The sequence below is a fragment of the Trachurus japonicus genome, chromosome 17, assembly GCF_045865225.1.
Source record: "Trachurus japonicus isolate A0001 chromosome 17, Traja_1.0".
Lineage (NCBI taxonomy): Eukaryota > Metazoa > Chordata > Actinopteri > Carangiformes > Carangidae > Trachurus > Trachurus japonicus.
The window spans coordinates 32,681,212-32,695,906 of NC_140923.1; the positions used below are offsets into that span (position 1 = coordinate 32,681,212).

At 44.4% G+C, this 14,695-nt stretch overlaps 2 protein-coding genes across 3 annotated transcripts; one reads left to right on the forward strand and one right to left on the reverse strand.

Annotated features, from left to right (window-relative positions):
- On the reverse strand, window positions 1-4,644 carry LOC146971134 (uncharacterized). The gene is made up of 5 exons (XM_085805214.1): window positions 4,438-4,644; window positions 3,315-3,614; window positions 1,567-1,863; window positions 1,328-1,494; window positions 1-207 (listed from the first exon to the last, which is right to left on the reverse strand). Exons 1-5 carry the CDS (start codon window positions 4,502-4,504, stop codon window positions 163-165), a joined length of 876 nt encoding a protein of 291 aa, XP_085661340.1. The 5' UTR covers window positions 4,505-4,644; the 3' UTR covers window positions 1-162.
- A 337-nt stretch (window positions 4,645-4,981) lies between these two features.
- On the forward strand, window positions 4,982-14,497 carry LOC146971135 (importin-13-like). 2 transcript variants are annotated; one of them, XM_085805207.1, is made up of 22 exons: window positions 4,982-5,187; window positions 5,367-5,464; window positions 6,138-6,263; window positions 6,411-7,051; window positions 7,688-7,828; window positions 7,931-8,072; window positions 8,174-8,340; window positions 8,517-8,637; window positions 9,424-9,571; window positions 9,827-10,008; window positions 10,123-10,149; window positions 10,277-10,411; window positions 11,297-11,443; window positions 11,691-11,771; window positions 11,918-12,055; window positions 12,151-12,247; window positions 12,319-12,371; window positions 12,461-12,527; window positions 12,937-12,995; window positions 13,121-13,210; window positions 13,399-13,580; window positions 14,316-14,497. In XM_085805207.1, exons 2-22 carry the CDS (start codon window positions 5,393-5,395, stop codon window positions 14,407-14,409), a joined length of 2,910 nt encoding a protein of 969 aa, XP_085661333.1. In that variant the 5' UTR covers window positions 4,982-5,187; window positions 5,367-5,392; the 3' UTR covers window positions 14,410-14,497. The 2 variants fall into 2 exon arrangements, with proteins under 2 accessions (XP_085661333.1, XP_085661332.1); XM_085805206.1 differs by lacking the exon at window positions 4,982-5,187 and having other exon boundaries at window positions 5,244-5,464.
- Window positions 14,498-14,695: the final 198 nt, after the last annotated feature.

Consider the following 14,695-nt stretch of genomic DNA (forward strand, 5'->3'; position numbering starts at 1 on the left):
AAACATTTTTAACACTGACCCAAAACAGTCACTAGGGGAAACTCGTGAGCAGAGATGCAGCTGTGTCAGGCAAAGGCTTTGCTCATGTCCAGGTGAGCAGGTCTTTTCCTTTGTTCTCTGCTCTGCTTCTGTTACCTCTGACTGGGTGAAATGACGGTTGCATCAGTAGGTGTACCTGGAGAGTGGTGTGTCCTCCATCAAATCATCCTGCAGGAGATTGTAGAAACTTTTAGACAAGTACAGTTGTTGAGAATGATTTTGAGCTCTAATTTATGATCATACTTCCAAATGAGAGGCATATGTTGAGCTCCAAAAAGGTAATTTTGTGACATTTGATAAATATGTCTGATGTGATGTCCCATTTTTGAAACACATAGTATATTCTGTGCCATACAAATTACTTGAATGGTCTCTTTGAGTACAGTATGCACTAAATACAATACATCTTAAAATGCCTTGTCATACTGAATTGTAGGATTAGTTCCTCTCTAGGTTGTGCTGTCTGTCTACTTATGAGTAGTGACTCATTTTACAGGTGACAAAGGGGGAGGGTGGATAAGGTATGCGCACAACTTTCTTTCATGTTCATGTTTCAGCTCATTGAGCATGCAGGTAAATTTTAGCAGTAATGTGTTGCACTGACATAAAAGTGATAAAAGACAGATTTTGAGACACAAGGTCAAAACTGGGGTTGCAGAGACTGAGATATCAGGGTTTTAGTCCATGGAAACCTCCAGAACATGACATCCTACACTTCCCACAGTACAACAGAATACAGAGGGTGTATTACATCCTTTTTGTCTTGTAAACAACTATTTGTTGTTTGTGACAAAGACTTAATTTTAATAATCTGACTTTAGACACCTAATTTTAAAGCCAGAGTATACGGCATACTGTTTTCTCAGGGCTGTTCTCATGGGAAAAAAATGTAGTGGAATGCCCCTTAAATGACTTAAAGCAGAAGTAAGCGATCCGGTCGTTTTGGCTAACTTCCTGTCAGCCGATGGAGTTAGCAGTCCCCGCCCTCGTCCCTACGTCACCACATTCACGTGCATCCCTTGGCTGCACACACAGGGAGGACCGCCCCTTTATGCCGTTCTCTCTCCTCATTGGATAAAGGTTGTAGGATACAAGGAAAGTTTTCTCCTCGGCTTACAGCAGAGCAGAGTGACTGACAGACCCGTGTTTCGGACCAAACACTCTATGTAAGTGATTGCTGTCGGAAGATATAACTATTTAAGACTTATATTAACACAAATATTACGCTTACTTCTGCTTTAAACTCATGGAGGGTGACAACCTGGCTGTGAGCACAGGAAAGTCTCACCATGGGGAGATCCTGCAGCCGGTGAAACTCTGGGTGGTTCGTCCGCTGGCGGAACTTGAGGAAGAGGATGACGAAGACGACAGCAGTGGTGACGATGAACACGGACAGTAAACCGGCCAGCAGCGGGTCTAGGGGGGAGCTGGAGTGGTATCGGGATCCTTTGAGGTCTAGGCAACACAGAAATGGATAAAGACAATATACACATTCAACACATAAATATCACCCGTCCATCACCTCACCTTCATCGCCAACGTTAAGCTCAGATGGGACCTCTGGGTGAGTCGGCCCCGCAGGGTCTGGAGCTGAGGTTGAAGGACGACCTGTGGTGGATGATTCAGACTGTAGCCGGGTGGTGGAAGCGTGGGCGGTGGAGCTCACGTCCTGCACTGTGTGGGCTGGCTCAGATGAAAAGGTGGTGTTGGTGACGGTGTCGTTGGGATCTGTGGTCGGGAGCGTTGTGTTCTCAGTGGTGGAGACGTGAAGTGGAGCGCTGGTGCTCAGTGGAGTTGGTGTGGATGAAAGGCCGTCTGCAGCAGCTGAAGTGGAGATGTGAGGGTAGTGGTGTATCAGTTCAAAACAGACCATACTGTATACACACACACACACACACACACACGCACGCACACACACACACACACACACACACACACACACACACACACTTACTGCTCACTCCTACTGACATTAAAGCTGTTGTCATGGTAAACCTGAGCTACATGTAAGTGCCAAGGAAGTGTGTTTAAAGCAGAATCAGTGACTTCACACACATCACTTCACTTTGCTCACTGCTGCAACTTAAAATTTTGTAGTGCGTTATTCTGATAAGAGGTTCCATCATTGCAGTGACCGTTGTGGCTAAATAATGAAGCTAATATGGACTACAGTTCCTCTAATGGCCACTTGAGGTTTATTCCAAAAGTGAGTCAGTCCCCGTAGTCTCCTATGTTGAAATGCCCAACTTTACAGCAGAGATAAACATGTTTACAACCTGTTACAAAGACAGATTAGGCCTCTGTATAATTAATCTGTTTACATTTTTATCAAAGTTAGAAAAAGGTATTCAGATTATGCATAGCTGAGGCGGTGTCGTTTTGAGTGTTAGGTGGCTGAGTGAAACTTAAATGGAGGAACATAAACAGCACAGAAAACACTTAGAAAAACATTCAAATATCAGTAAGTGTATAGTGTAGTGTTGTAATTTTAAAGTGTGCATGGGAAATGAATCTGGAAAAAGAAAAAACACTGCCTCCAACTTCTCACATGTGAAGCTTTGCTGTCACAATGTCTTTTTACTGTTTGTTGATCAAAATGATCTGTGTCAACTTTGAGAAAGCAGGAGCAGATATTTTTCACTATTATTTGACATTTCTTGGAAACAAGGATTTAACGTTTAGTTGAGAAAATGATTGCTACCAATAGGTGCTCAGATGACAGCACAACACAGGTTAAACTGAATGATACTGGACATGAGTGAAAAACAAACAACACAACACATTCTGCATTAGAATTAGGTGCAGCTTTTAGCTTAGAGAGTCCAGCGAGGTGACGCTGATGGCTAAAGAGGGGCCAAAGGTGTGATCTGGATGGTGTTGTGTCGTATTGTTTGTTATTTCTGTGCTGGACTGGTCAAAGAGTCAACATGGCATCAGCTGAGTGGGTTATATTTAACTGATCTATAAAAGGAAATCTCTTAAAAGCGGTTACGACACACCTTCTCAATCTCTGGCATGTGGGGGTCAGGGGGGTCTACGCTCCTGAAATGCTGCTGCCAATGGAGCTGAGTCTGAGGAATGAGTTTGTGTTTGCAAACAGGCTGCTTTTAGCGTGTGTGGGCAGAGTCAACAGAATGGACTGGAAAATTATAGCTGCAGAGTTTCAGACTTATGGATGAAAAGATGACTAACATCATTTCTGTGTCGATAACTGGGTCCCATGCAGGCCCAGGCTTCTGAAGAGACACGTGCATGCAGGTTTGTCTGAGGGTTACCTGAAGAAGTGGTGGCACCAGTGTGAGCTGTCATGACGACGGGTACATCCGTGTGTGGAGATGCTGTCGCTGCAGAGCTCGTGCTCAACAAGTGGGTTTCAGATGCTGCGTTTGTCACCGTGAACTCGCTCTTGGTAAAAGCTGCGGTTCCAGTTGTGGTTCCATCCGTGCCGGCAGGACTCTGTGCCCCCTTTGTGACCTTGTCCCCAGGATCCTCCGTCAGGTCAGGAGATGCTGAGGAGCCAGCATGATGAGGGAGGGCAAGTGGGGTCAGGACAGGGGGCAAAGCACTGCTCTGACCTGTAACACAAAGCAAGAACTATTGAAGGGATAGAAATAGATGCACTGCTTGTTTTGTCTATCAAATTGTATCTCAGTACAATGCCTCATTTATTTTAATGTAAAAACCCAACTTTATTCAGTCTACTGTCACTGTGGAATAACTTAACCTGGAATATTCGGATACATGTGAGAATCTGGAATTCAATTTGAAAAATGATTAATCGATTAACAAATAGGTTTCCAATTAATTATTTTGCAGTCAACTGACTAATTGTTCCTTTGAAAGCTTTATATCATAAAAGAAATGAATAACCAGCAAATCTCACAATGAAAAACTGAGATTTTTGCCTGGATTGTGTCTTCTAATTTTGTCTGACTCATTAGAATAATTAATTATAGGCTATATAACATAGTTTTCTGTCATCAGGTAATTGCAGTCTTCTGACAGCAATTTCAGTTTTAAACTCTAAGTCATTTTTTCCAGTTTTGTGGTGGTTAAGCATTAGATTACTTTGTTAATGAAAATTAACTCATTTAAAGTCTGAATAAATTTAAAGTGAAATGATTTTTTTTTTCCAAAGAGGGTGATGAACACATAAATATTGAGTTCTGAGACAGAAGTGGTCACCTTGTTGATCAGCATCTGGTTGATAAAAAGCTGATAAATTAGCCAAACATAGGGTAACTTTTTTATAAGAACAATAGAGCATCATGTGATGAACCAATAACGAGCCCAGCTCTCGTCAGCAGACATACACACACACACACACACACACACACACACACACACACACACACACACACACACACACACACACACACACCGGGTATGACACCTTACCGTTAGTCAGCGTTGAGCCGGTAAGGACCACCAACACCACAAACAGCAGATTAATTTCTAGTTTCATCTCCTCCGCGGCCCTGGCCCTGCAGATCACTGACAAAGTGGCTGTGCGCGGCGGCTCTCTTCAGCTCTGAGCTGCTTTCCGTTACGTGATTTGACAGAGCACATCATCATCATCATCATCATCATCATCATCAGCAGCGCTAAAAATATCCTGAGGGAGTCGGGCAGAAACAGGAGCAGGGGTGGGGCCGCTGCTGCACGCGGGCGGTGGTGGGAGCAGCAAAGGGGCACGCGCAACTGTTTTTTAGAGAGCGAAAGAAAAAAAAAAGAAGACGAAGATGTGGTCGGTCTCCCCCTCACGCGCCTCCTTCCACTTGTGTGTTTTTCCGCTCGCGGACGCTCACCTCCGCATCTGTCGCTCTGAAACGCATCCGCGTGCAGTCGCTCGCTGTGGCCAATCAGCTGTCAGTGCGTCAGAGGCGCTGTTGTCTGCGTCAGGAGCGCCTGTTGTGGAGCGTTGTAGACCCCAACACACACACACACACACGCGCACGCGCACAGGCACACACACACACACACACACACACACATACACACACACAGACACAGACACACATACACACAGACACAGATACACACTAGGAAGCTGTGGCCAAGTTTTAACTGGTGTTTGTGTAGGTTGTGGTTGAGGGGTGAACAGGTGTGAGTGTCTGCTGGTCAACAACTTTTCCAGTCTCCACAGAGGTCAGTGTGTCGTCACGCCCGAGCGCACTGCCCACATGTGTATAGTGTGTGTGAGTGTGTGTGGACAGCTGACTGACCCGCTGCGTCCTCTGTCAGCCTGCGTGGACCCACTTCAGAGGACGGGGACTGCTTTGCTCTAATCACCCATTTCTTAACCGATCGGGCTTTTATTTCTAAAGGATCTCCGGAGGAGGAAGCGGGAGAGATGGAGCCTCCAGCCCATCCGGGAGGAGACAGCCCGCTGGAGTTGGAGTTAACGGTGGAGAATGTGGAGTCGGTGAGTTTACTTACCAATATCCAGCCAGTCCACTGAATGACTTTTTGCTGAATCTGAACAGATCAAAAACACCACTCACTGCTGCTGTGAATGCATGTGTTTGTGCAGAAAGAAAAGAGCTGCAGCATCATCTGCTGTAGACTGCTCTTATTCGAAGCAGTAACTGGAGTAATAACAACACACACACACACACACACACACACACACACACACACACACACACACACACACGCAAACAAAACTGTAGGTTTGTTCATTGTAGTTTCACATAAGGAGATTAGACAAACTGGACCTTTTGTAACATGATACCAGCTATAAGCATATGCTGTCCTAATAATAACTAACACCATGTGCTTTGGATTAGTTGCCATGACAACACATTTTTTAAGACTCTATTCAGACAATTGGTCATCTAGTGTGCATGAATATTCATACTTGTTGAACATATAGCAAACAACTTTAAAAGTGAACACAAGTCAGATACTGTAGCCTATGTGTTTATGTACTCACTGTGCTGGCCACGCCCCCTCAGTCCAAACACAGGATATATGAAAGATCTGATTCATCTCCTCTTATGCTGCTTATCAATATTGACCAGTGTCTATTCCTTATGTCCCACTACCGCACTTTGTGTTGGAGCTCTCAGACCATTTGCTTGTCTCTCTTCCTCCAGGCGCTCTACCAGTTATACTTTGATCCAGACATGGAGAAGAAGAATTTGGCCCAGAAGTGGCTGAGCCAGGCCCAGGGCTCTGCACAGGCCTGGCAGTTCTGCTGGGCCCTGCTCAGTCCCGACAAGGTCTGTTGTTGTATGTGCGTTCACGCTACAATCTCTGCTGCTCAGCTTCATTTACCTCTTAGTGGTGAAGAACACTAGATCCCCACAGAATGGAATTCATATCTTTGCAAAGCAGCCGCTTCATAGTGCAAATTTGTCGTTTTGCAGCTCCCAGAGGTTCAGTTTTTTGGCGCCAGCACCCTCCACACCAAGATCTCCCGTCACTGGAGCGACCTCCCTGCCGACCAGCACCAGAGCCTCAGGATGCAGCTCCTCTCCCACATCTTGCACTTCTCCTCAGGGCCCAAAATGGTGCTGACACGTCTGTGTGTGGCCCTGGCTTCTATGGCTCTTAACTTGATTCCCCAGGCTTGGTCTCAGCCGGTGGCAGACATGGTGAGGGCGTTTCAGCCACAGAAACCTGACTCTGAAGGCGGCTCCGGTGCAGAGGCCTCTCAGGACCCCCAGGCCCACTGCCTGGCGCTGCTGGAGCTCCTCACCGTGCTCCCAGAGGAGTTCCAGAGCGGCCGGCTGGCACAGGCTCGCCGATCCCAGCTGAGAGAGGCTCTGGCCGGGGAGTGGGCGGTGGTGTGTCCCCTGCTGCGTCAGCTGCTTCAGAGCCAGGACTCGTCCAACCAGGTGAAGGAGAGGGTGCTGCGCTGCCTGTCCAGCTGGGTGGGACTGGATGTGCCGTTAGGGGAGAGTCATGAACTGGTTCAGGACTGTTTTGGCACGCTGTCCAACCCGGAGCTGTTTGACACGGCCGTGGAGACCATAGTCAATGCCGTCTCACAGCCTGACTGCCAGAGGTGAGAGACATACTGGATCATAAGGTCACAAGATCACAGTTTTGTGATCAATTTTTTTATTGTCTTTCAGCATCAGATTAATATTATTGTCTTTCCGCATCAGATTAATAATAATAATAACAATGATAATACAATTTATTTGTTGGCGCCTTTCAAAGCACTCAAGGTCGCCTTACACATAGATAACAGAAAACATTAGAACAGTACAGTAGCAAAATATGCAAATAGCAAAATAAATGTACCAGTAATGAACATACAGAACATACAAATACAGGTGGCTAAACGGATGGATGAACTATTAGGATTAAAGGGAGTAGGCAGTTTTGTAGAGGTGTGACTTGAAGGTATCAATTGCTTGGTTTATAGACATAGCAAAAATGAACATGGCAAAAAACAGAAACCAAAGAAAAGCAAACAAACAAACATAAGGAACAAAACGAAAACAGAGCAAACAAATATGTTCAGACATCCGAATATACATCTCCCTTACACCCTCAGACCAAAACTCAACAGACCACCCCCCTTCCACCCCCCCGAAAGAAAAAAAAAATTGTATCCACTTCTATAAAAGAGAGAGAGATTGGGTCAGCAAGTACTGTCACAAGGTCACAGCTGATCTCCAGGTGTGTGTTGCAGGTACATCAGCGCTCTGGTCAAGCTGCTGCCTCTGGTGCTGGGTCTCCATGACCAGCTGAAGACGGCGGCTCAGGATGGAGACATGGAAACCTCTCACGGTATCTGCCGTATCGCTGTTGCTATGGGAGAAACACACTCCAGGTACACACACACATGCACACATGCACTCACAACCTCAGCCTTCTTGGTGTCAGTATATGGCTTTTATTTCTTAATCTGGATCATTGTGTTTGTGTATGACAGGGTTTTGTTGGAACAAGTGGATCAGTGGCAGGAGTACCTGGCTCTGGTCAACATGATCCTGTACTGTACTGGTTTCCCTGGTCATTACCCGGTCAGCGAGACCACCAGCTCCCTCACACTCACCTTCTGGTACACGCTGCAGGTGTGGACGCTCAACTCTGCCGTTTCTGTAGTTTTGTTGCTTCGTTTTTCTTCCAGTTTTTTCCAGCTTCTTCTCATTCTGACTATTTCCTGCGTGTTCAGGATGACATCTTGTCGTTTGAGGAGGAGAAACAGGCGGTTTACCTGCAGATTTACAGGCCGATTTACTTCCAACTGGTGGATGTGCTCCTGCACAAATCCCACTATCCCTCACAGGAGGAGTACACCTCCTGGTCCTCTGATGACAAGGAGCAGTTCAGGATCTATAGGTAAGACAGGAAGCTGCTTGAAGAGTCCTAAAACTGGACTATAGCCCTTCCTCACAGGGAAGACAGACATTAAACTTCATGACAGTTGTCAACACATTTCTGCTAACTTGCCCTAACTAGATTGAGCTTTGGTTTGTATCTTTGATTGTGCTTTCCTTGGCTGCTTTTCTTTCTAGGGTGGACATCTCTGACACTCTGATGTATGTGTATGAGATGTTGGGTGCAGAGCTGCTCAGTAATCTCTACGACAGGCTGGGCAGACACCTGATGGACCCTCAGCAGTCAGCAGTATGGCAGGTAATGTAACTAACAACCCAGCCAGGGCCGTTGTATAGGGGAGAAAGGTGATGATAATTCTAGGGGCCCAGCGCCCTGTGGGGCTCATAAAAAATCCCAGTAGTCTAATCTTTGTATGACTGAATTATTCTGCATAAGACCCTGACTAATACTCATAGTACACTGTAAAAACTCAACATCTTTCCAAGAATTTTTGTCCAAATGTCTCATTTCTAGTCAAAACGAATCTCTTTCCACTTAAAATAAGACTCATAACCTAAAAATTAACTTGTTTTTAGATCATTTTCACTTGTTTCAAACTAATTTTCACTTGAAATAAGTAGAAAAATCTGCCAGTGAAAGCATGTTTTTGTGCTTGTAATAAGGAAGAAAAACTTGTTCCATTATCAGATTTTTTCTACTTATTCCAAGTGAAAATATGCTTGAAAGGAGTAAAAAGTGTCTAAAAACAAGCTACTTTTAATATGATATGTCTTATTTTAAGTATAATGATATTTGTTTTGACTAGAAATTACATTTTGACCAGAAATAAGACAAATATTCTTGGTAAGATACTTGAGTTTTTGCAGTGTAATGCTGCATTAGCATCAAAACAAAGTAGGCTAAGTAATAAATGATAATACATAGAAAAAAAAACTGGAAAAGTTAGGGGGTGGGGCCCACTTTAGTATTCTTTAAGGGGGCCCAGAATTCCTAGCAACGGCCCTGAACCCAGCGTTTCCTTTCGTCATACTTCTGCCTTCAGATTGTGTTTCACCCTCCTCTCCTGGTCTTCTCCTTCTGAAGGACACAGAAGCTCTGTTGTTTGGCTTCCAGTCCATAGCTGAGACCATAGACGTGAACTACTCCGACGTCATCCCTGGTCTTATTGGCCTGATTCCCAGAATCAACATCAGCAACGTCATGCTGGCCGACACAGTCATGTACACCATAGGTACATATGTAGTTTTTTATTATGAATATGTTTTTTTATTTCTCTTTTTATTTCACAATAATTCAAAAAGATATCCATTCTGATACAGAATCAGTGACAAATGAATTGAACAGTTTTTTTATGGCCACATCCTTATTCTCCCCATATTTCCCAAAGAAAAAAGAAAACAGAGAAAGAGAGTTTTGATATATTTGCCATTTACTGTCCATTCAGTTCCCATGAGACATGCCCCACTGTATTTCCCTTGTTGCTCAGGATCCCTGGCTGAGTGGCTGGCCGACCACCCGGTGATGCTGGGGGGCATATTACCCATGGTGCTCCAGGGCCTGGTGAAGGCAGAGCTGTCTGTGTCCAGTGTGTCCACTCTGAAGAGGATCTGCAGGGAGTGCAGACAGGACCTGGGCCCCTACGCTCAGGACATCCTGACTGTGTCGCAGGTCAGACACGTGATCACACAACAACTCATCGTGTTTATCCTTAAAGCTGCTGCATGTATTTGTGACCGCCGTGGGATGCGCATGTTGACACTTTGCCGTGTGTTTTGTCTGCAGGATGTACTGGTGAAAGAAATCCACAAGGTGAGTAAACAGCCTTCAACGCTGGTTGAAGCTCCATCTCGCTCTGTAAACACGGAGGCGCCGACCTTCTCTGCGAGGACGTCATGTGTGAGGTGTACTGTATGTGTCTGTGTGTGTCTGTGTGCAGAGCAGCCAGTGCATGTGGCTGATGCAGGCTCTGGGTTTCCTGCTGTCTGCCTTACCTGTCGACCAGATCCTGGGCAGACTCCACTCTCTCATCAGCCCTCACGTCCAGCGGCTGGACACACTGGCCCAACATGAGGTACAAAAGAAACTCACACAGGTCTAATGCTGAAATAAATACTAAATGAGATGCCAATGCCTTGTAATCTTATAATGTCTATATGTATGTTTTTATTTATTGTTTAAGTGCTCAATTTAAATGTGAAACATATTCAAACGTAACTATGGCAAAGTCTACTGTTCCTCTTATTGGTTTACATTTTTTCAGTGTTTTTCTTTACATTAAATATTTATAACTCGATATACAACAGTATATGAATACATAGACACTAGAATAATTGTTTTGCAGTTGTATGCCTCTGCCAACCAGCCAAGCTGCAGGAACAAGGTCGCAATCTTCTTTTTCTAATAAAGGCCTAGCGGGTTTTTACGTTGACCTAAGTTGACCTTTGACCTTTGACCTTTGTATGTCAAATTTTATCGCTTAATTTTGTCTTCACTGACATTTAAGTTGAATTGTATCATAATTAGATTGTTCCTGACATATTGTGTTCACAAGAATATGAGGTAACCACATCTTTGACCTTTTACCACAAAAAAATGTTCATCTTTGAGTCCAAATGAGTCTTTAGACACACAAAATACATATTTACTGTTTGTTATATGTTTGAATATTCCAAACTGTGAAATATATGAGTTTAAGTACACAATAGTGAACAGTACAGCTTCTGGTATTGTAATGTGTTCTCACAAAATCCACTGTAGGTCAACATGAAGCCGTGCCCAGCTGTGAGAGTGCAGATAAAATATGTTTTAATGAGCTGAGTGATTCTGTTATCCAGGCAGACAGGAGATCAGCGCTCATCCTCTGAAAAGTCTGTCATCTGACAGGGTCTCGCCTTCAGTTGTCACTGTCATTAACAAGGCTTCATATCAAACCCGGACTCTTTGTCTCCCTCTACAGCCCGATCCCACTAATAAACAGTCCATCGTCCACATCCTGGGGTTGTTGTCCAGTCTCTTCACCACTCTGGACATCAACAGGCAGGCAGACGGCTTCGAGGCAGCAGCCAGTCCCAGGCTCACACCTTCACAGAGCGCACAAAACCCAGTAAGTCCAGGTCAACAGAACAAAACCTTCAGAAAAACTGTATGTGTGCAACCAGCTCCACTATCATGTATCACACCAACAGCTCCATTATACAGGCGGTTGAATATCATGCTTCAGGGTGGATTGGTTTCACTGAAAATGTTCAAATTTACTGGAATGAACCAAAATATACTTATGTCAAGTTTCTAAAAATCTCTATTTCATATGATATATATTTGTACTTCATTGTTTTATGTAATGTTTTTAGGTTGTGGTTGTGCTACAACAAGTGTTCACGTTGATCCAGACCATCCTCAGCAAGTGGCTCGATGACTCAGATGTAGTAGAGGTAGGAGGGTTGTTTAGTGCTGCCATAAATATGTATGTGTGATGTTGTGTGTGTCTGTGCATGTATGATTTATTTGTATGTGTGTGTGTGTGTGTGCGTTCATATTGACTCATACTCACTCACAGCTCTCCAATTGCCCCCTGCAGGCAGTGTGTGGGGTATTTGATAAATCAGTTCGAACCCTCCTACATGATTTCGGGCCCATGGTGGCTGAGCTGAGCCAGATGCTGGGGCAGATCTATAGCGCCTTCCCACAAGCCTCTGCTCTGGACCTGGCACGGCAGGTACGCCCCCGCCAATCACGGCCAGAATCAAAAGGCTCCCACCAACTGTAACAAAGGCTCTCTCCATGTTACCCTCTCTCTCTTATTGTTTTTAGATGGTTCACATATTCGCCGGAGATGAACATCACATCTCCAACATCAAGGGCCTCACTGAAGTGTTGACTTCTGCTACTCTCACTATATTTCAACAAGGTAATGCAATGAAATCTCTATTTCTGCTCAGCCACTGCTTCATCAGGCTCATCTAACATTTTATGCCTCAGGTCCACGGGATCATCCTGATATTGCAGAGTCATTTATGCACCTTCACGCTCAGGTTGGTCGAACGCACTCTTCTGTTTGTGCACATCTGCATCAGATGAAATCTTTTCCTAACGACATTACCTGTGGGTTCTCGACCCTCAGATCCTGAAGAGGAAACCCGATTTGTACCAGTCTGAGCAGCTTGACATAAAAGCTCTGTTTTACTGTGGTGAGTATCATGACACCCTGCTCACTCTCCTTGATTTTAATATATTTAATCAGCAGGTAGATCAGCTACATTCATATGTGCATAGTGATTCAAGTGTGTGTTTTTTTTAGGTAATGACCAAAACTGTAAATGATTTGGGGCCGTATAAGGAAAAGGATGGTTTCTTACATTTTTTATTTGACCATTGCTTCTTTCAGAGTAACAGAGCTGACATTTTTAAAAACAGACCATATTTTGTTATGAGAAACCATACCATACAGTAGACAAGCTCAAGTTTTCTCTGAGCTGGCTTTGTTTTTTTTTGTTTTTTTTGTGATCTCAGATTCCCTCCAGTCAGCCCCACTTGTGTGACTCATTACCTGCAGCAAACAATTTAAGACAAATAAATTGTATCCTGTTTTTCCCCCAGGGATTCTATCACTCAAGTTCCCGGAGACGCCAACAGTAAAAGCTGCCAGTCTGTTCTTTGTAAGTGGAGTCAGAAGAGTGTGATGTTTCATTTGACCCATCACTGTATGTGATGTGTAAATCCAGTCAGAATCAAAGTCAGCTGATACTGTATGTTGCTGTTATTTCTGCCCTGGCCACGGCAGACAGAGCTGTTGCCTCGCTGTAAAGACATACCGTCACTTGGTGAAGTGCTGCAGAACGATGGAAAGCTCCTGACAGAGACCATCCTCCAGGTGAGCCAGGCTTTGGACACAGGACTTGACATGTAAAACTAGATGGAGCGCTGAAGCAGACCTACCCTCTCTTTCTTTAAACCATTGTCTTGTAGTTCAGACTAAATGAATTCATTCTTTCCACTCATCTGAAGCTGTCCTCCAGTGGCAGCATGCTGCATGTTTCATATTTCTCTCCTGGTCTCCAGGCGGTTGGAGGCGGCTCCCCTCGCAGCCTTGCGGAGAATTTCTCTGAGGTGCTGCTGAGTCTGAACAGACACTGTCCGGCTCTGTTGTCCCAGTGGCTGAAAGAAACACTACAGACCCCAGGATTCCCCTCGGCCCACGTCTCCACAGAGCAGAAACTCACCTTCAGCCAGCAGCTTCTCAGGTAACAACTACCGGTAATCTGTTGGTAGAGGCAAATGATCATCTACTATAAAGCTGCTCGATCAAAGTATTTCACACAACGCTTGTATGTCAAAACAACAATGACACTAACACTATATTGCCTAACTTTGCTGCTTCCCTCAGGTGCTACGTTATATTTTAGCATCTTTTAATTTATTGTTTTGGTTTTCTGTGTGGTCCAATGTGAAGCCTCCATCACCAAACAGAAGGCAAACATATTTAAATAAGTTGGCTGGTGAATATACTTGAGCATCAGTTGCTACAAAAACCACATCATTCCCACAGAACTTGGTGTAAAACAGCTCAACAGAGAGTGAATTCTGGCACATTCATCAGGTGTCCAGAAACACAACACGGTCTAAATTGGAGCTAATGGATGTGTTACTAGCCAACGGTTCACTATGAACTTTACTATGGGCCTGACTTCAGACTTTTTAAGGAGTGCTATCAGTTGTTGTGGCAAAAAAAAGCCTGTGCCGTTTTAAGTACACTTTGCTACCATGTGTAAGCCCTCCACATTACTGGACAGTGCTGTGCGTGTCCACACAGGAAATGAGAATCGTCCTTAAGATGAACTACAGGCTGAACTGGAGGATTAGTTTATTATAATCCCACCAAAAATAAAATGATCCACCCCATCGTAAGACTCATTCACTGTTCAAAGTTCAAACTATTAATCTGTTGAATATTTTCATGTGGGTTTTCTTTCTTCCAGGGAGCAAACCAACAAGCGTCGCGTTAAGGAGATTGTGAAGGAGTTTTCTCTGCTGTGTCGGGGCCTGCAGGGCTCTGGATACTCGGATTACTAGCCTGAGCTGCTAGTGTTGCTTCTGACTTTTCCTTCCTCAGTAGGTCACTGAGAAAAGGTCAAAATAAAGTCAAATGAGAAACAAAAAAACCCCAACAAAACAAAACAACAATCTGACTCTCTCTTCATGACAAATGGTGCCAAATGGGTGACACTGGACTATCAAAAATCATAATAACTGGACGGCACAAAAGCAAAAAAAGTGGACTGTTAGTGGAAAATAGATCAGCCTCTGTGCAATGTGTTTTTAATAAAATATCATTGTCAGTTCCAAAGCAGGATAAAAT